This window comes from Silurus meridionalis, chromosome 25 (genome assembly GCF_014805685.1).
Source record: "Silurus meridionalis isolate SWU-2019-XX chromosome 25, ASM1480568v1, whole genome shotgun sequence".
NCBI classification, from domain to species: Eukaryota; Metazoa; Chordata; class Actinopteri; order Siluriformes; family Siluridae; genus Silurus; species Silurus meridionalis.
The window spans coordinates 164,648-187,242 of NC_060908.1; the positions used below are offsets into that span (position 1 = coordinate 164,648).

The 22,595-nt window shown below is 41.3% G+C and overlaps 3 protein-coding genes across 5 annotated transcripts in view; 1 reads left to right on the plus strand and 2 right to left on the minus strand.

Annotated features, from left to right (window-relative positions):
* Nucleotides 1-98: 98 nt before the first annotated feature.
* On the minus strand, nt 99-14,141 carry ctdnep1a (CTD nuclear envelope phosphatase 1a). The gene is made up of 8 exons (XM_046839661.1): nt 13,381-14,141; nt 5,318-5,384; nt 4,878-4,996; nt 4,234-4,305; nt 3,415-3,531; nt 2,063-2,174; nt 1,880-1,964; nt 99-1,372 (listed from the first exon to the last, which is right to left on the minus strand). Exons 1-8 carry the CDS (start codon nt 13,483-13,485, stop codon nt 1,312-1,314), a joined length of 738 nt encoding a protein of 245 aa, XP_046695617.1. The 5' UTR covers nt 13,486-14,141; the 3' UTR covers nt 99-1,311.
* pdha1a (pyruvate dehydrogenase E1 subunit alpha 1a) overlaps nt 4,855-22,595 on the plus strand; it is a 40,723-nt gene continuing 22,982 nt past the window's right edge. For all 3 annotated transcript variants that reach the window (XR_006924408.1, XM_046839643.1, XM_046839644.1), the window contains exon 1: nt 4,855-4,869. The gene's annotated coding sequence lies outside the window, so the exon portion shown is untranslated. The remainder of the gene's footprint in view (nt 4,870-22,595) is intronic.
* On the minus strand, nt 16,874-21,204 carry prdx4 (peroxiredoxin 4). Its single transcript, XM_046839660.1, has 7 exons — nt 20,920-21,204; nt 19,486-19,603; nt 19,197-19,313; nt 18,922-19,044; nt 18,206-18,336; nt 17,241-17,275; nt 16,874-17,136 (listed from the first exon to the last, which is right to left on the minus strand). Exons 1-7 carry the CDS (start codon nt 21,107-21,109, stop codon nt 17,086-17,088), a joined length of 765 nt encoding a protein of 254 aa, XP_046695616.1. The 5' UTR covers nt 21,110-21,204; the 3' UTR covers nt 16,874-17,085.

Sequence of the window (22,595 nt, forward strand, 5' to 3'; positions counted from 1 at the left end):
CTAAAAAAAAAAAGAATATAATATTGAACATAAATCACGTGACTGTCCCCTACAGCACACATCCTTCATCTCCCCATCATCACACCATCACAACACACCACGCTGACAAGTTTTATTGGAAATTAACACACAGACCTGAGAAGGTGTGCACACACACACACACCTTATTCTTTTCTATTGTTCAGATATGCATTTAGCAGGTCAGGTGTTGTATAGAGAGAAAGAGAGAGAGAGAGAGAGAGATTAAGGAACGAAAAGAAGCAGGGTGAGTGAGGTTACGTTCCTCATCAGTCCATAGTAAAAAAAAATAATAATAATAAAGGCATAAATTGTACAGAGGAGCCTGTGGTGTGTTTTTGACTCCACACAACATCCCAATACTTCCAGTTATGAGCGAATCCTGTGTCTCTGCTGCTGCTGCGTCTCCTCCGGGATGCACATTCACATGTTAGAGGCAAAATGAAACATGAATAAACATGTTCAGGTTCAGTGTTTCCACACACAGACCAGGAGAAGCAGTGTAGATCAATCCAAGACACTGCTGTGTGCGTGTGTGTGTGTGTGTGTGTGTGTGTGTGTGTGTGTGTGTCTCATCACAGCTCAATACTCCTCCCACTCACACAGACACCCACAGAAGGGAAAACAGAATGAGGTGTGCTAAACTTCCTGAATACTGAGTGCCTGAACTTCCTGCTACAGATCTACACTCCTCCATCCCACAGAGTGCACAGTGTCCAAACATCAGCTGGTGCAGAATATCCATCATGCACTGCTGCGTCTGTAGGGAACAGGAAGTAGTGCGACGGTTCAGACAGGAAACGTCACTTAATATAAACAACAAATCCAGGAACAGAGAGGAAGATAGAGAGGGAAAAAGTGGGAAAGAAAAAGAGAGGGAAAGGGGGGATAGGGAAAGAGGGGTAAGTGCTAGATTCAGAAGAGGGGAAAGAAAAGAAGAAAGAAGAGGAAAAGGGGAAACATCTGAGGTTCAGTGTCCAATTTATCCAATAAATTACTCTTTATAAAGGAGAAGAACGTCAGGAAACTGAAGAAATGTGAAAATCCCTCCATCCGTCACTGACCCACTCAGCTGTAAAGCAGATCCATACGGGACACCCAGGAGAGAGTGAAACACCTGTCTCTCTGCTCCAGTTCAGTGTGTGTGTGTGTGTGTGTGTGTGTGTGTGTGTGTGTGTATATCTCCCCCTTCTCTCTTTCCAGTCTGATTTTTGGAGTTCGATGACATCACAGGTCACCTGACAGAGAGACGGCCAGTTCCAGCAGTGAAGAGATGAACAGGAGATTAAGATATCACCAGAGACGATGCTGATGGAGGTTACGGCTGAGAACCGAGCGCACATCGGAGGTAAACCTACCCACACACACACACACACACACACACACACACACACACACACACACACACACACACACACACAAAAAGAGATGAGTGACAACCAAGCCAATCAGAAAGCAGAGACTGCTCAAAAATCACACACGCACACCCTTTATTCATTATATGTGCATGTGTATGTAGACGTGTTTGCATCAGTGTGTATGTAATCGTGTGTATGCAGAGGTGTGTATAGAGACGTGTGTGCGCAGACGTGTGTGTACGCAGACGCGTGTATGGAGTTGCGTGTGTACAGATGTGTGTACAAAGACGTGTACACAGACGTGTGTGTGTGTACAGACGTGTGTACGCAAACGTGCGTGTACACAGACGTGCGTGCATGCAGACACGTGTACGGAGACGAGTGTGTGTGTACGGAGACACGTGTGTGTGTGTGTACGGAGAAGCCTGTGTGTACGAAGACGTGTATATGGAGATGTGTGTACGCAGACGTGTGTTTGACTGGTGCATGCTGGGATACAGTACCTCAGAGCATCCAGCATGGGCAGAAGGTTCAGCAGTGCCGTGTCACTTGGGTCACTAAACCATGACTTTATAGGTATTGCATTATCTGTACAGAAAACACACACCCCATGAACTCCATACTCACTGTATGTGTGTGTGTGTGTGTGTGTGTGTGTGTGTGTGTGTGTGTGTGTGTGTGTGTACCTGGATGACTGCGATATGCTCCAGGTGAGTTATCCAAGATCACTATACTAGACAAGTCACTGTGCACTACTGACAGATCCTTAATATAACTCCCCAAATCCAGCGTACAGTGCTGTGGACACACACACACACACACACACACACACACACACACACACACACACACAAATTGTAGGGGGAACTCGTTATAAATTGGTGTTAAGTAAAAAGTGTATGTGTGTGTGTGTGTGTGTGTGTGTGTGTGTGTGTGTGTGTGTGTGTGTGTGTGTGTGTACACAGTGGTGTGAAAAAGTCCTGATTTTTTTATGTTTGTATGTTTTTACACTTTGCAGTTTCAGATAAAGAGACTAATTTAAATATTAGTAAAAGATAAACACAAGTGAATGACACAGCATTTGACACAGTCAACCATAAAACTCTCGTCAACCCTCAGGAACCTCTGTATCCGTGGAACATGCAGATGACACTCAACTCATCTTTTCTTTTCCTCCATCAGATACCACAGCTTCCACTCGGATCTCAGCATGCTTGACAAATATCTCCATGGATGAGTGCTCACCAACTAAAACTCAACCCCAGCAAAACAGAACTGCTGGTCATTCCAGGTGATTCATCTCCAGGTCAAGATCTCCTAATAACACTTCATGACTCTCTGCTCTCCCCTTCAGCCACTGCTTGTAACCTCGGGGTAACTATGGACAATAACCCTGTCCTTCTTCCCACACGTCACTAATGTGTCTCGCTCCTGTCGATTTCTTCTCTACAACATCAGAAGGATTCGACTGTTTCTGTCCACACAGGCTGCCCAGGTTCTTGTTCAGTCTCTTGTGATTTGGAGACTGGACTACTGCAGCTCTCTGCTGGCAGGTCTTCCCCTGAACGCTATTCATCCACTGCAAATGATCCAAAATGCAGCTGCATGACTTGTGTTTAATCTGCCCAAGTTCTCCCACACCACCCCACTGCTGCTCCTTCACTGGCTTCCAGTAGCTGCACGTATCAGATTCAAAATACTGATGATGCCTACAAGGCCAAAAATGGACCAGCACCATCTTACCTCAGAGACCTCATCACATCTCGCACTGCACCACGCTGTCTGAGATCCTCCAGCACTGCTCGACTGGTACCACCTTCTCTCAGAATGAGAGGTAAGTACACTTTAAGGCTCTTCTCTGTTCTGTTCTGTTCTGACTATCTTCAAGCGACGGTTGAAGACCATCTTTCTGAAACACTTTACTAACACTTTCCAAGTTTGTTTTGTAGAAATCAAGAGTTAGTCTGCAAGACGTCTGCTACAGTAAATGCTGTAAGAGTGTGTGTGTGTGTGTGTGTGTGTGTGTGTGTGTGTATACCTGTCTGTAGTATCTGCGCTTGAGGATTCCTCTGTTGTTATCGAGTTTATCTGCTACAGCAGAACCATAAATCTCCATACTGGCTGTGAACACCACCAATTCGTACCACTGACTCACCTAGACACACACACACACACACACACACACACACACACACACACACACACACACACACACACACACACACACACAGATATGAGCAGTGAGACACAGACAGATGTTTGAAGTGAAAGGTGACACTGTTTCTCTGTGCAGGCAAAAGGATGTAGAAACACACATTTCCTGCTCCAGTCTAATGATCACCAATACATTCGTCACTCTTCACAAAAACTCATCACATCACAGAACATCACAGCTGTCAAACTGAGAGAAACGACAACACCTTTCAGGAGAAAACTCCAACCTGATCACATCAGCAGCTCGATACAGAGCAGCTTGAAATGACCAGTGACTAGTTAACACCAACATCTCCTTATATATATATATATATATATTTATATATTTCATGGCCAATGCTGTAGCAATTCTCCACCACAGTCCTGGTAATAAAAGTCAAGTTTATTTCTATTGCGCTTTTCACAACAGACATTGTCTCAAAGCAGCTTTACAGAAATCAACAGTGAAGGTGAACGGTGTGTATTTGATGAGCAGCCACTTAACTCTCATTATCATTCACATTTAAACAAAATTTAACTTTAAAAAGACAGAAAGAGAGATAGACAGAGAGACAGATGGACAGACAGAGAGATACATGGATAGAGAGACAGACAGACAGAGAGATAAACAGTACTGCACTGAGTTTGTCGTTTTTTTACTCACCACTTCTAGGAAAAAGTCGACGTGTGGCCTTTTATGTACAAAAAACCTCACTGGGTGTTTATCTATGACCACCTACACACATACACACACACGCGCACACACAAAAATAAACATAAATGTGTCAGTCTTGATCTCTAAGCACCTGACCAGCACACCCCCCCAAACACACCGTACTGACAGGTAAGTCAGTCACCCACATGCTATAAAGAGAAATAGAAGTTTGTGTGTGTGTGTAAGAGTGTGTATGTGTGTGTAAGAGAATGTGTTTTAACTGATTTAGGTGTGTGTGTAAGTGTGTGTAAGAGTGTGAGTTTGTGTGTGTGTGTGTGTGTGAATGTGTGTAAGAGTGTGTGTGTGTAAGAGAATGTGTATGTAAAAGTGTGAGTTTGTGTGTGTGTGTGTAAGAGAATGTGTGTCTAAGAGTGTGTGTGTGTAAGAGAATGTGTGTTAACTGATTTAGGTGTGTGTGTGTGTAAGAGTGTAAGTTTGTGTGTGTGTGTGTGTAAGAGAGTGTGTGTGTGTGTGTGTGTGTGTGTGTGTGTGTGTGTGTGTGTGTGTGTAAGAGTGTGAGTTTGTGTGTGTGAGTTTGTGTGTAAGAGAATGTGTGTTAACTGATTTAGGTGTGTGTGTGTGTGTGTGTACACCTTAAGGATGAAATCAGGTGGAGTTCCAGGTCGGACTGTGGGCCTCAGCACCCCATCATGGTGAGAATGAATTAGAGTCTCATCCAGATCCAGAACCAAGATCTTCCTCTTGACTGAATCTACACACACACACACACACACACACACACACACACACACACACACACACACCTAAATCAGTTAAAACTTTGCAACACAGTGAAAAAGACAGTGAGAGTGCACCAGAGAGAAACAGAGATACAGACAGACAGACAGAGAGACAGACAGACAGAGAGAGAAAGAGAGACAGACAGAGAGAGAGAGACACAGACAGGCAGACAGACACAGACAGACAGACATAGAGAGACAGACAGATATAGAGAGACAGACAGACATAGAGAGACAGACAGCGAGAGAGAGAGAGAGAGAGAGAGAGAGAGAGAGAGAGACAGGTAACTCACTGAGTCTGTTCCTGGATGCAGGAGAGAGCAGTAACGTGTCATAACGCACCGTCTGGTACTGAATTATCTGTTGGGGGGTTTTGATGGGGGTATGGGGAGGGGGGTAGAGAGGGACATGATGAGATGTGAGTATAATAAACTTTCAGATTGCACACAGATTTGATTTATTACTTAACACACTGACGTCTCATTTCCTGCTCTCATGCTAATGATGATAACAGACAAAGCTGGAGCTTCTACATTAGAAGGAACTGACAACTCTAATGCAGATTACTCTGATGTTTAAACACACACACACACACACACACACACACACACACACAGCTGCTGCTTTAATACAAACAGGAAGCAAGAAGCTGTATGTTATTTATTCTAATGAAAAGCCAGAAGTAGGACATGACCACACACACGTGTGTGTGTGTGTGTGTGTGTGTGTGTGTGTGTGTGTGTGTGTGTGTGTGCACTTAAATTAGCACTTTCCAAGTTTGCCTTAAGGAATTCAAGAGTTATATTTATATTAAGCTTGTAATCTTGTGTACCAGTGTAGATTTATTCATTACTAGAGACTCAAAGCACTGGATAAGGGCGTCTGCTAAATGCCACAAATGTAAATGTAAACATGAGAGAGTGAGCAATAAGAAACACTGGTATAAGGTACCTAAAGATACCTGTAACTGAATATTTAACTATAGTAACCATGCTAACAAACCACTTTAGTTCACTACAAAGGAAATCAGTGTGGTTGTTATGGACTAGAGTGTGTGTGTGTGTGTGTGTGTGTGTGTGTGTGTGTGTGTGTGTAGTAAAGTAGTAATAAAACTGTATGATACATAAAACACAAGTGAAGGTCATCATTTTGTCTAAGGAAACCTTATCTCTTATATCGCTCTCACTCTCACACACACACACACAATCCCTTAACTCCTAAACACACACCCTTATTTTATCACAATCATATTAACTAAAATACAAAACTGTGAAAACACACTATAAAATGACCAGCTATAATCTACTATGATTCTGTAAATTACTTATTGCCTGTTTGTGTCTAGAGGTCAAGCATGAGGTTTATAAACACAACAGTGTGTGTGTGTGTGTGTGTGTGTGTGTGCGCGCGCGCGCAGATTTGAATCCTGTTAGTCACATGACCAACAACACATAGTAGCAGGGTGAGTATAGTGAAGTACTGAATGTACACAGGTGTACAGGGTGAGTATAGTGAAGTACTGAATGTACACAGGTGTACAGGGTGAGTATAGTGAAGTAGTGAATGTGTACAGGGTGAGTATAGTGAGTACTGAATGTACAGGTGTACAGTGTGAGTATAGTGAAGCAGTGAATGTGTACAGGGTGAGTATAGTGAAGTACTGAATGTACACAGGTGTACAGGGTGAGTATAGTGAAGTAGTGAATGTGTACAGGGTGAGTATAGTGAAGTACTGAATGTACACAGGTGTACAGGGTGAGTATAGTGAAGTAGTGAATGTGTACAGGGTGAGTATAGTGAAGTACTGAATGTACACAGGTGTACAGGGTGAGTATAGTGAAGTACTGAATGTACACAGGTGTACAGGGTGAGTATAGTGAAGTACTGAATGTACAGGGTGAGTATAGTGAAGTACTGAATGTACGGGTGAGTATAGTGAAGTACTGAATGTGTACAGGGTGAGTATAGTGAAGTACTGAATGTGTACAGGGTGAGTATAGTGAAGTACTGAATGTACACAGGTGTACAGGGTGAGTATAGTGAAGTACTAAATGTGTACAGGGTGAGTATAGTGAAGTACTGAATGTACACAGGTGTACAGGGTGAGTATAGTGAAGTACTAAATGTACAGGGTGAGTATAGTGAAGTGCTGAATGTACACAGGTGTACAGGGTGAGTATAGTGAAGTACTAAATGTGTACAGGGTGAGTATAGTGAAGTACTGAATGTGTACAGGGTGAGTATAGTGAAGTACTGAATGTACACAGGTGTACAGGGTGAGTATAGTGAAGTAATGAATGTGTACAGGGTGAGTATAGTGAAGTACTGAATGTACACAGGTGTACAGGGTGAGTATAGTGAAGTAGTGAATGTGTACAGGGTGAGTATAGTGAAGTACTGAATGTACACAGGTGTACAGGGTGAGTATAGTGAAGTACTGAATGTACACAGGTGTACAGGGTGAGTATAGTGAGGTACTGAATGTGTACAGGGTAAATATAGTGAAGTACTGAGCATGTGCAGGTGTTTCGTGAGTATATAACAGTAATTTGTACAGTGAATATTTGCATTGCGAGTGAGAAGTGTTAATAGTGTGGAGTACAGTGTGTATTACTAGTATTGATAGTGACTATTAATAGTATTTACAGTAGTGACAGTATTGATAGTAATCACAGTCAAAATGTATGATTATTGACAGTATTGATAATGAGTACTGAAAGAATGGAAATCTTACAGTATGTATAGAGTATTAACAGCTTGAACAGAGTATTGATAGTGAATATTGGTAGTATTGATAGTATATACAGTGTGTATGTACAGTATATATAGTGAGTACTGATAGTGTGTACAGTATGTACAGTGAGTATTGATAGTGAGTGTGTACAGTATATACAGGTAGTATGTACAGTATATACAGTGGGTACTGATAGTATGTACAGTATATACAGTGAGTATTGATAGTATGAACAGTATATACAGTGAGTATTGATAGTAAGTGTGTACAGTATATACAGTGAGTATTGATAGTGTGTACAGTATATAGAGTGAGTATTGATGTGAGTGTGTACAGTATATAAAGTGAGTATTGCTAGTATGTACAGTATATACAGTGAGTATGTACAGTATATACAGTGAGTATTGATGTGTACAGTATATACAGTGAGTGTTGATAGTGTACAGTATATGCAGTGAGTGTGTACAGTATATACAGTGAGTATTGATAGTGTACAGTATATACAGTGAGTGTTAGTGAGTGTGTACAGTATATACAGTGAGTGTTAGTAAGTGTGTACAGTATATACAGTGAGTATTGATAGAGAGTGTGTACAGTGTATACAGTGAGTGTTAGTGAGTGTGTACAGTATATACAGTGAGTATTGATAGAGAGTGTGTACAGTATATACAGTGAGTGTTAGTGAGTGTGTACAGTATATACAGTGAGTGTTAGTGAGTGTGTACAGTAGATACAGTGAGTATTGATAGAGAGTATTTACAGTATATACAGTGATTATTGATAGAGAGTGTGTACAGTATATACAGTATATACAGTGAGTGTTAGTGAGTGTGTACAGTATATACAGTGAGCATTGATAGAGAGTGTGTACAGTATATACAGTAAGCATTGATAGTGTGTACAGTATATACAGTAAGCATTGAGAGTGTGTACAGTATATACAGTGAGCATTGATAGAGAGTGTGTACAGTATATACAGTGAGCATTGATAGGGTGTACAGTATATACAGTGAGCATTAAGTGTGTACAGTATATACAGTGAGCATTAAGTGTGTAAAGTATATACAGTGAGTATTGATAGTGTGTACAGTATATACCGTGAGTATCGGTGGTGTGTACAGTATATACCGTGAGTATCGGTGTGTACAGTATATACCGTGAGTATCGATGTGTACAGTATATACCGTGAGTATCGGTGTGTACAGTATATACAGTGAGTATTGATAGTGTACAGTATATACAGTATTGAGTGTGTACAGTATATACAGTGAGTATTGATAGTGCACAGTATATACAGTATTGAGTGTACAGTATATACAGTGAGTATTAATAGTGTACAGTATATACAGTGGGTACTGATAGTATGTACAGTGAGTATTAGTGTACAGTATACAGTGAGCATTAAGTGTGTACAGTATACCGTGAGGATCAAGTGTACAGTATATACAGTATATACAGTATATACAGTATATACAGTGAGTATTGATGGTGTACAGTATATACCGTGAGTATGTACAGTATATACAGTGAGTATTGATAGAGAGTGTGTACAGTATACCGTGAGGATCAAGTGTACAGTATACAGTGAGTATTGATAGTGTACAGTATATACAGTATTGAGTGTGTACAGTATATACAGTGGGTACTGATAGTATGTACAGTATATAGTGAGTATTGATGTGAGTGTGTACAGTATATAAAGTGAGTATTGCTAGTATGTACAGTATATACAGTGAGTATGTACAGTATACAGTGAGTATTGATAGTAAGTGTGTACAGTATATACAGTGAGTATTGATAGTGTGTACAGTATATATACAGTGAGTATTGATGTGAGTGTGTACAGTATATAAAGTGAGTATTGCTAGTATGTACAGTATATACCGTGAGTATGTACAGTATATACAGTGAGTATTGATAGTTTGTGTGTACAGTATATACAGTGAGTGTTGATAGTGTACAGTATATGCAGTGAGTGTGTACAGTATATACAGTGAGTATTGATAGTGTACAGTATATACAGTGAGTGTTAGTGAGTGTACAGTATATACAGTGAGTGTTAGTGAGTGTACAGTATATACAGTGAGTGTTAGTGAGTGTGTACAGTATATACAGTGAGTATTGATAGAGTGTGTACAGTGTATACAGTGAGTGTTAGTGAGTGTGTACAGTATATACAGTGAGTATTGATAGAGAGTGTACAGTATATACAGTGAGTGTTAGTGAGTGTACAGTATATACAGTGAGTGTTAGTGAGTGTGTACAGTAGATACAGTGAGTATTGATAGAGAGTATTTACAGTATATACAGTGAGCATTGATAGTGTGTACAGTATATACAGTATATACAGTGAGTGTTAGTGAGTGTGTACAGTATATACAGTGAGCATTGATAGTGTGTACAGTATATACAGTAAGCATTGAGAGTGTGTACAGTATATACAGTGAGCATTGATAGAGAGTGTGTACAGTATATACAGTGAGCATTGATAGGGTGTACAGTATATACAGTATTGAGTGTACAGTATACAGTGAGCATTAAGTGTGTAAAGTATATACAGTGAGTATTGATAGTGTGTACAGTATATACCGTGAGTATCGGTGGTGTGTACAGTATATACCGTGAGTATCGGTGTGTACAGTATATACCGTGAGTATCGATGTGTACAGTATACCGTGAGGATCAAGTGTGTACAGTATATACAGTGAGTATTGAGTGTGTACAGTATATACAGTGAGTATTGATAGTGTACAGTATATACAGTATTGAGTGTGTACAGTATATACAGTGAGTATTGATAGTGTACAGTATATACAGTATTGAGTGTGTACAGTATATACAGTGAGTATTGATAGTGTGTACACTATATACAGTTAGTATTAATAGTGTACAGTATATACAGTGAGTATTGATAGTGCACAGTATATACAGTGAGTATCGAGTGTGTACAGTATATACAGTGAGTATTGATAGTGTACAGTATATACAGTGAGTATTGATAGTGTGTATACTATATATAGTGAGTATTGATAGTGTACAGTATATACAGTGAGTATTGATAGTGTACAGTATACACAGTATTGAGTGTGTACAGTATATACAGTAGTGAGTGTGTACAGTATATACAGTATTGAGTGTGTACAGTATATACAGTGAGTATTAGTGTACAGTATATACAGTATTGAGTGTGTACAGTATACACAGTGAGTATTGATAGTGTGTATACTATATATAGTGAGTATTGATAGTGTACAGTATACACAGTGAGTATTGAGTGTACAGTATATACGGTATTGAGTGTGTACAGTATATACAGTGAGTATTGATAGTGTGTATACTATATACAGTGAGTATTGATAGTGTACAGTATACACAGTATTGAGTGTGTACAGTATATACAGTGAGTATTGATAGTGTGTATACTATACAGTGAGTATTGATAGTGTACAGTATATACAGTGAGTATTGATAGTGTACAGTATATACAGTATTGAGTGTACAGTATATACAGTGAGTATTGATAGTGTGTACTATATACAGTGAGTATTGATAGTGTACAGTATACACAGTATTGAGTGTGTACAGTATATACAGTGAGTATTGATAGTGTGTATACTATACATAGTGAGTATTGATAGTGTACAGTATATACAGTGAGTATTGATAGTGTACAGTATATACAGTGAGTATTGATGTGTACAGTATATACAGTGAGTATTGATAGTGTATACTATATACAGTGAGTATTGATAGTGTACAGTATATACAGTGAGTATTGATAGTGTACAGTATATACAGTATTGAGTGTGTACAGTATATACAGTGAGTATTAATAGTGTACAGTATATATGGTATTGAGTGTGTACAGTATATACAGTGAGTATTAATAGTGTACAGTATATACAGTGAGTTGATAGTGTATACTATATATAGTGAGTATTGATAGTGTACAGTATATACAGTGAGTATTGATAGTACAGTATATACAGTGAGTATTGAGTGTGTACAGTATATACAGTGAGTATTAATAGTGTACAGTATATACAGTGAGTGAGTGTGTACAGTATATAGTGAGTATTAATAGTGTACAGTATATACAGTGAGTATTGATAGTGTACAGTATATACAGTGAGTATTGATAGTGTACAGTATATACAGTGAGTATTGATAGTGTGTATACTATATAGTGAGTATTGATAGTGTACAGTATATACGGTATTGAGTGTGTACAGTATATACAGTGAGTATTAATAGTGTACAGTATATACAGTGAGTATTGATAGTGTACAGTATATACAGTGAGTATTGATAGTGTACAGTATATACGGTATTGAGTGTGTACAGTATATACAGTGAGTATTAATAGTGTACAGTATATATGGTATTGAGTGTGTACAGTATATACAGTGAGTATTAATAGTGTACAGTATATACAGTGAGTTGATAGTGTGTATAGTATATATAGTGAGTATTGATAGTGTACAGTATATACAGTGAGTATTGATAGTGTACAGTATATACGGTATTGAGTGTACAGTATATACAGTGAGTATTAATAGTGTACAGTATATACAGTATTGAGTGTACAGTATATACAGTGAGTATTGAGTGTGTACAGTATATACAGTATATACAGTGAGTATTGATAGTGTACAGTATATACAGTGAGTATTGATAGTGTACAGTATATACAGTGAGTATTGATAGTGTGTATACTATATAGTGAGTATTGATAGTGTACAGTATATACGGTATTGAGTGTGTACAGTATATACAGTGAGTATTAATAGTGTACAGTATATACAGTGAGTATTGATAGTGTACAGTATATACAGTGAGTATTAATAGTGTACAGTATATACGGTATTGAGTGTGTACAGTATATACAGTGAGTATTAATAGTGTACAGTATATACGGTATTGAGTGTGTACAGTATATACAGTAAATATTAGTGTACAGTATTGAGTGTACAGTATACAGTGAGTATTGAGTGTGTACCGTATATACAGTGAGTATTAATAGTGTACAGTATATACAGTATTGAGTGTACCGATATACAGTGAGTATTAATAGTGTACAGTATATACAGTATTGAGTGTACAGTATACAGTGAGTATTAGTGTACAGTATATACAGTATTGAGTGTGTACAGTATATACAGTGAGTATTAATAGTGTACAGTATATACAGTATTGAGTGTGTACCGTATATACAGTGAGTATTAATAGTGTACAGTATATACAGTATTGAGCGTGTACAGTATATACAGTGAATATTAATAGTGTACAGTATATACAGTATTGAGTGTCTACCGTATATACAGTGAATATTAATAGTGTACAGTATATACAGTATTGAGCGTGTACAGTATATACAGTGAGTATTAATAGTGTACAGTATATACGGTATTGAGTGTGTACCGTATATACAGTGAGTATTAATAGTGTACAGTATATACAGTATTGAGTGTGTACAGTATATACAGTGAGTATTAATAGTGTACAGTATATACAGTGAGTATTAATAGTGTACAGTATATACAGTGAGTATTAATAGTGTACAGTATATACGGTATTGAGTGTGTACAGTATATACAGTATTGAGTATTTTAAGCTGCTCACAGTGCGGAGGTGTTTCCTGAGGATGTAGAGGAAGAAGCCCCAGATCCGGGACGCCACTCCGAGGAAAGTACGGAGTCCGAGTAAACACTGTCGGGTCTTCAGCATGCTGGACCATAGGACACACCGCTGGCGCTGTGATTGGCTCGTGTTCTCCGCTCACACAGTCCTCCAGCACCGCGGTCTCAGTGGAGATTCCAACAAATCCCACTCTCACTCAACTGTGTGTGTGTGTGTGTGTGTGTGTGTGTGTGTGTGTTCCTGAAGTGCAGGGCAGACTGAGGAAACCGGGCTCCACTCAGCTGCCTTAGCATGCTAGGCTAACTTGACTTGCTTTCTCTCTGCCGCTTAGCTAAACTAAGCTAAACTAAGCTAGCAGGTCCTCGGACGGTTGTTCCGGGGGAGCGAATAAAGAAGCCCGTGAATCGACGATAAATGTAAGTGTTCGAATGAACTGTGCGCTGATTCCGGAGCTTGTGGAAGCGCTGGACAGAAAGACGGAGCTCACAGCGTCACACCGAGACTCCGAGTCAAACATCCAGGAGCGAACTGTGAGCCGCCATTACTGCGCTGCATGCGTCACTTCCGGGGGGCGGGCTCACAGCGCGCGCGCGCTACAACCGAGCCGAGAGCGCGCACAGCACAGAGCTCCATCTCGGTTTCCTCCATTTACACAAAATCTCACTGTTTCTAATCACATATACACCGCTTTATTCTTCTCTGTTTACAACATAAAACCACCATCAGCATTAATATCAGCATCATCATTAGAACCATCATCATCACCACCACCATCATCATCAATTACCACCACTACCATCATTAGAACCATCATCATTAGAACCATCATCATCAATTACCACCATCACCACCATCATCATTAGAACCATCATCATTAGAACCATCATCATCAATTACCACCATCACCACCATCATCATTAGAACCATCACCGTCATCATCATTAGAACCATCACCACCACCACCACCACCACCACCACCATCAATTACCACCACCACCACCACCACCATCAATTACCACCACCACCATCATTAGAACCATCATTATCTCGACTATCATTATCATCACCACCACCACCATCATCATCATTAGAACCATCATCATCACCACTACCACCACCACCACCACCATCAATTACCACCACCACCATCAATTACCACCACCACCACCATCATTAGAACCATCATCATCACCACTATCATTATCACCACCACCACCACCATCATTAGAACCATCATCACCACTATTATTATCATCATCATTAGAACCATCATCACAACCACCACTACCACCATCATTAGAACCATCATCATCATCAATTACCACCATCACCACCATCATCATCACCACCACCACCACCACCACCATCAATTACCACCACCATCATCATCACCACCACCACCACCATCATCATCATTAGAACCATTATCACCACCACCACCATCACCTCCATCATCATCAATTACCACCACTACCATCATTAGAACCATCATCATTAGAACCATCATCATCATCAATTACCACCACCACCATCATTAGAACCATCATCATTAGAACCATCATCATTAGAACCATCATCATCAATTACCACCATCACCACCATCATCATTAGAACCATCATCATTAGAACCATCATCATCATCACCACCATCACCACCATCATCATTAGAACCATCACCGTCATCATCATTAGAACCATCACCACCACCACCACCACCACCATCAATTACCACCACCACCACCACCACCATCAATTACCACCACCACCATCATTAGAACCATCATCATCTCCACTATCATTATCATCACCACCACCACCATCATCATCATTAGAACCATTATCATCATCACCACCACCACCACCACCACCACCATCAATTACCACCACCACCATCAATTACCACCACCACCATCATTAGAACCATCATCATCACCACTATCATTATCATCACCACCACCACCATCATTAGAACCATCATCATCACCACTATTATTATCATCATCATTAGAACCATCATCACAACCACCACTACCACCATCATTAGAACCATCATCGTCATCACCATCACCACTATCATCATCACAACCACCACCACCACCACCACCATCAATTACCACTCCACCATCACCACCACCACTACCACCATCATTTTCATTAGAACCATTATCACCACCACCACCACCACCATCACCTCCATCATCATCAATTACCACCACCACCATCATTAGAACCATCATCATCACCACCGGCAGCATCGTGTCGGCCGGCGTGTAAACTCGGGGCGACGCGGGAAAAGGCCGGTCCACGAGAAAACTCGGGTGGACGCTGAAGGAGCACGTGCAGAGCCGCGAGTGTGCGGGGGAACCCTTGCGTGAATACTGGAGAGCTCCAGGATGGAGAACTCTGCTTGGTAAACTTTTACATGTCTGTCTTTCTTCCAGTGCCGTACCAGTGAAATTGTTACAACCACCATCATTACCCTGTAACAACCTGTAAGGTGTGTGTGTGTGTTTTCTGGTGTTAAAGATGTATGGAGATTAGGAAGCTGTACCTTAACAGGTAAAATTGATGATGATAGTAAACAGGGGCTGTATCTCAAATCACATTCAGTACACTACAATCAGGACATGGTTAAGAAATGAAATGTGGGTTACAGAGAATGTTTCAGTAAAGCGGGTGTAGTGAGTGACCCACAGGGGGCGCTACACACACACACACACACACACACACACACACACGCTGCACAATACACCTGCTTTACCGGTGTACGTCTCACTATAAAAAAGTGATGGAGAAGTATTGAAGTATTGCAGTGTTTCTCTCCTCCATTCATCCCTCTGTAGTTTGGTTATCATTTGCATAAACTCCTGTCACATGACCTGGCTCCACCCACTTCCCCTCTCTCAATGTAAATAAACAACTCCCTTCTTTGAAAGTTAGAAGTGTACAAATTTGCATGTTGTGTGACTCGAGTGTGTAAAGTGGTGTGTGTGTGTGTGTGTTTTCCAGAAATTGTTTCTTCTCATTCCTATACATCTGAAGATTCTCTGGTGTATGTAAAGGTTCCTCAACCACCATCACTTACTTCAACTCTCAGAGACCTTAAAACCACTGCTGCCCAAATGTGCCTGCTCCTTTCACCTGTCACCTTTCACCCTACACCCTTTACCCCACACCCGTCACCTTTCACCCTACACCCTTTACCCCACACCCGTCACCCTACACCCTTTACCCCACACCCGTCACCTTTCACCCTACACCCTTTACCCCACACCCGTCACCTTTCACCCTACACCTTTACCCCACACCCGTCACCTTTCACCCTACACCTTTCACCCCACACCCGTCACCTTTCACCCTACACCCGTCACCTTTCACCCTACACCCTTTACCCAACAAATTTCTCCCTACACCTGCATTTGCACGTACTTTGATTGGATGGCCAGACTCTGCACACACACCCACACACAAAAAATGATTACAAAAACTTTAATCATCATTTATCACACATTGACGATGTTACTGAAGTGTTTTTGTGTGTTTGTGTGTGTGTGTGTGTGTGTGTGTTTGTGTGTGTGTGTGTACCAACAGGATTTGACTTTCACACATTTCTCTCAATTTATTATAAAGATGTCGTTTAAAAAAAAAAAAAAAAACATCTTAATCTTTTTAATTCTGTGATTTTACTTAATTAAGTTTATCAAAGTATTTCAGCTTCCCCGAGGGATCCGGAATAATCTGTACAGGAGAGAGAGAGAGAGAGAGAGATAGATATTACACACATGTTCACACTCACACACACACACACACACACACACACTCACATACACACACACACTCACCGTGTCACTGCCAGGTTTCCAGCCAGCTGGACAAACTGTTTAAACACACACACACACACACACACACACACACACACACACACACACACACACACACACACACACACACACACACAGGAGTGTTAATGTAAAATTTGTTTATAAAAGTGTGTATAGTTTGTACTTTACATTCATTATATATTTCTACTGTTTATTCTGCTGATTAATGCGATCAGAAAAACTTTTTATTTATTAAAGATTAATAATAAATGGAGAGAAAGTAAGACGAGTTTATTGCTGAAATTTTATAAGAATATCAGAAAACTGAACCAACTGACCTGCTGTGATATGATCAATAAAATAATAAATAAAAATAGAAATGTGTCACAAATGACTTTATAAAGTAGATGTTTATGTTTTAGACTGAAATGATCCCATTTGGAAATATCCTATACTTTGCTCTGAATCTTCTGCTCAACCCTCAGTTTTCTCTCCTCCACTTTTCATTCTTGTTGTACGGAAGCCCAAAAAAACCCAACTGCATAATTACACCTTTTTTCTCTCGCAATTCCGACTTTATCTCTGGTAAACATCTAACACGTCTGGTGCATCCACCGGTGACCACGTGGAAGCTGTTGGTGTATGAACGAGGCTCCTCTGCTTCATCTGCATGTTCTGCTGCTGATTGTGAGACAGAGTTCTCCACGGATCCGAGATTTAATTTTCAATGTGTAAAAGTTTCTACACTACACTACAGCAGCTACAACAGTCAGAACTGTGAGGACCACCTTCCAGTGTTTACCACCGGTCCAGAGTTTATAATAATAATGCACAGGGAAACACACTGCTCCATGAACTTCTTCTTCTTCAATCCTAATGGCTCAGTCACACTGCTCCATGTACTTAAATATACTAAATATTTATATACTCATGTGTGTGTGCGTGTGTGTGTGTGTGTGTGTGTGTGCGTGTGTGTGTGCGTGTACCTTCTCCATGTTTATCAGTGTATTGGAAGGCCTGCACCAGGCGCAGTGTTTCATCCACTGAACGTCCTACAGGCAGGTCATTCATGGTGATCTGACGCAGTGTTCCTTTACCATCGATAATGAACAAACCTCTACACACACACACACACACACACACACACACACACACACACACACCATTAAATGAGATTTATAAGAGAGGAAATAGCAGACTCTGCTGAGGAGACTGAGGTCTTCAGGAGTGCAGGGAGAGCTACTGAAGACCTTTTTTGACTCTGTGGTGGCTTCAGCCATCTTCTGTGGTGTGGTCTGCTGGTGTAGCAGCATCTCTACTGCAGACAGGAGGAGACTGAACAAGCTGATCAGCTCAGTCCTGGGGATTCCCCTGGACACTGTACAGGAGGTGTGAGAAGGAGGATGGGAGCTAAACTATCATCATTACTGCAGAACATCTCTCACTCCCTGTATGAAACAGCTTCATCTCTGAGCAGCAAAACACTAAAATCTACACTTATTACTGTTTAACTGCAAGAACACGTTTTTACAGTTTAAATGATGTGATGCTGATCGTGTAGTTTATTATATATTTATACTCTGCTGGAACATGAATATTCACCACAATAAGGTTCATCGCATCTCAAATACTTGGAGGAAAAGGCACAGTGTGTGTGTGTGTGTGTGTGTGTGTGTGTGTGTGTGTGTGTGTGTGTGTGTACCTGAGTGTGTGTCCCTGGTCCTCCAGATAGACTCCATAGTCCTTGGCGATCTGATGTGTGAGATCAGACAGCAGAGGGATCTTCAACGGTCCGAGTCCTCCCTGTTTCCTAGGTGTGTTAATCCTGACACACACACACACACACGCACACACACACGCACACACGCACACACGCACACACGCACACACACTTAAAACCCCCTCTGTATTAAATGTCACTTGAGAACACTGAAGGTAAAAGGGGTGTGGCCACATTATGAGTGGGCGTGTCCTTACCAGGCCAGGTGTGTGAACTGGGAGTCGACTGAACACGCTACGACGTCTGCATTAATGGCGTGAAACTCGTGAACTCGGTCACTAAAAGCAATGATCTCAGTGGGACAGACGAACGTGCTGAACACCCACACACACACACACACACACACACACACAGTGAGAAGTGTACAGTAATCATCACCATAATATTGGGAATAAAAATTGTAAAACAGCAGTCTATTTGTGTGTGTGTGTGTGTGTGTGTGTGTGTGTGTGTGTGTGTGTGTGTAAGAGAGAGAGAAACACTCACAAGTCGAGAGGGTAGAAGAAGAAGATGAGGTATCTCCCCTTGTAGTCAGAGAGTTTCAGATCTTTAAATTCCCCGTTGATGACAGCAGTTCCCTCCCAACTCGGGGCTGGCTTCGATACTGATACAGAGGAACATCATCATCATTACCTCAATCTCCATCATCACCACCTCCATCATCATCATCATTACCACCTCCATCTCCATCATCACCATCTCCATCATCAACACCTCCATCTCCATCATCAACACCTCCATCTCCATCATCATCACCACCTCCATCATCATCACCACCTCCATCATCAACACCTCAATCTCCATCATCACCACCTCCATCTCAATCATCATCATCACCACCTCCATCATCACCACCTCCATGATCATCACCACCTCCATCTCCATCATCACCACCTCCATCATCACCTCCATCATCATCATCAACACCTCATCTCCATCATCACCTCCATCATCATCACCTCCATCATCATCATCAACACCTCAATCTCCATCATCACCACCTCCATCATCATCATCACCTCCATCATCAACATCATCATCAACACCTCAATCTCCATCATCACCACCTCCATCTCAATCATCATCACCACCTCCATCATCATCACCTCCATCATCATCATCAACACCTCCATCTCCATCATCATCAACACCTCCATCTCCATCATTATCATCATCACCACCTCCATGATCATCACCACCTCCATCTCCATCATCATCACCACCTCCATCATCATCACCTCAATCATCATCATCAACACCTCCATCTCCATCATCACCTCCATCATCATCATCATCACCTCCATCATCATCATCATCATCACCACCTCCATGATCATCAACACCTCCATCTCCATCATTATCACCTCGACCATCATCATCATCATCATCAACACCTCCATCTCCATCAACACCTCCATCTCCTCCATCATCATCACCTCCACCATCATCATCATCCTCATCACCTCCATCCTCACCTCCACCATCATCATCATCATCATCATCCACACCTCTCTCTCACACACCTGACACAGAGGACTTAGTGTAAATATTGACTGTAGTTCACTGCTAAATAAACACACACAGACAACCTTACTCTAACACACAGCAGCTGTGTGTGTGTGTCTGTCTCACTCTTGGCCTTGCTCAGGTGGAGTGAGTGAGTGTGTGTGTGTGTGTGTGTGAGTGAGTGTGTGTCTCACTCTTGGCCTTGCTCAGGTGGAGTGAGTGAGTGTGTGTGTGTGTGTGAGTGAGTGAGTGTGTGTCTCTCACTCTTGGCCTTGCTCAGGTGGAGTGAGTGATCAGACAAGGGGACTCTGGTCGCTGTGTGTGTGTGTGTGTGTGTGTGTGTGTGTGTGTGTGTGTGTGTGTGAGAGAGAGAGAGAGAGAGAGAGTGTGTGTGTGTGTGTGTGTGTGTCTCACTCTTGGCCTTGCTCAGGTGGAGTGAGTGATCAGACACGGGGACTCTGGTCGCCTCTCCGGGATACACGTGTCCTCCTGCGTAGTTGTAACACTCCTGCTCCTTTCTCCCATTCCCTTCCTCCGCGAGTACACACTTCAACCCCACACACACCACACACACACACGCTATCCACATCTCCACGCTCCTCATGATGTTTTCGGTTTCCTCCGCAGATCGTGCAGGTGAAACTCCACGTCTGTGTTCCTCAGAGCAGGAAGTGGGACGGGAGCGGATCAGGGGTTCGGTCCTAAATCACTCCCTGTGCACTACACAGTGCACTAATCCACCACAGCGCCACACTTCATACTTACTCACAAAACACAGGGCCTCTGTTCAGCGCACTTCGGAAATGATTCGGGACAGAACCCGGACTGCATTCACTCCTCCAGTCCTGCAAGGGGCGCTGTGTGTGTGTGTGTGTGTGTGTGTGTGTGTGTGTGTGTGTGTGTGTGTGTGTGTGTGTGTGTGTGTGTGTGTTGCCATGTTTTGTTAGTGAATCCCCTCTGTGTTTATTATCGCACTGACAGTTTTAAAACAATTTCGTGTTTTATTATTAATCCAATAATAATAATAATAATAATAATTATTATTATTATTATTATTCATCATCTTCACTTTCATCATCCTCATGTTCACCACTATCACCATCATCTTCATTACCATCATGATCTTCACTTTCATCACAACTGGATGATGTACGGCTGGCCACTTGGAATTTCCTTCGGGATCATTAAAGTTTATCTATCTAACCACCTTCATCAATAGAATTATCATGATCTTCATCACCTCTACATTCTTCATCCTTATTACCATCATGATCTTCATCACCTTTCCTCATATCTTCTTTACATTCACCTTCATTACTATCATGATCATCACCTTCACCTTCATCACCTTCATGTTCACCACCATCATCTTCACCTTCATCACCTTCATGTTCACGACCATCATCTTCACCTTCATCGCCTTTATTACCATTATGACCATCATCCTTACCTTCATAACAACCACCTTCATCTTCACCTTCCTCACCTTCATATACACCACCATCACCTTCACCTTCATCACCTTCATCACCTTCATGTTCACCACCATCATCTTCACCTTCATCACCTTCATGTTCACCACCATCATCTTCACCTTCATCGCCTTTATTACCATTATGACCATCATCCTTACCTTCATAACAACCACCTTCATCTTCACCTTCCTCACCTTCATATACACCACCATCACCTTCACCCTAATCTCCTTTACCTGCTTTACCCCCCTTCCCCCCAAACACACACACACACACACACACACACACACACACACACACACACACTCTCCTGTCCATGTTCTTGTCTCTTCCTTCTAGAGATCTGCCTGATTAATCCTGGTGCTCTTGCTCTGGATGAAGTCCTCTTCACCAGTCTGTGCTGCTTCGTGTTTTCACATGAAGAACCATGAAGATGGATCTGGACTGTAATTGATAGAAACAGTATGATACAGTGGTTTTCTACAATCACCATGAACAGGTTCACCAGTGATCCGGAGAAAACCTTAACAGTAATGAATGAACAGTCAGTGTTGAGGTTGAGGATGGATTCCTTATGAGTCTGGTTCCTCACCAGGTTTCTTTTTGCAGATAGAT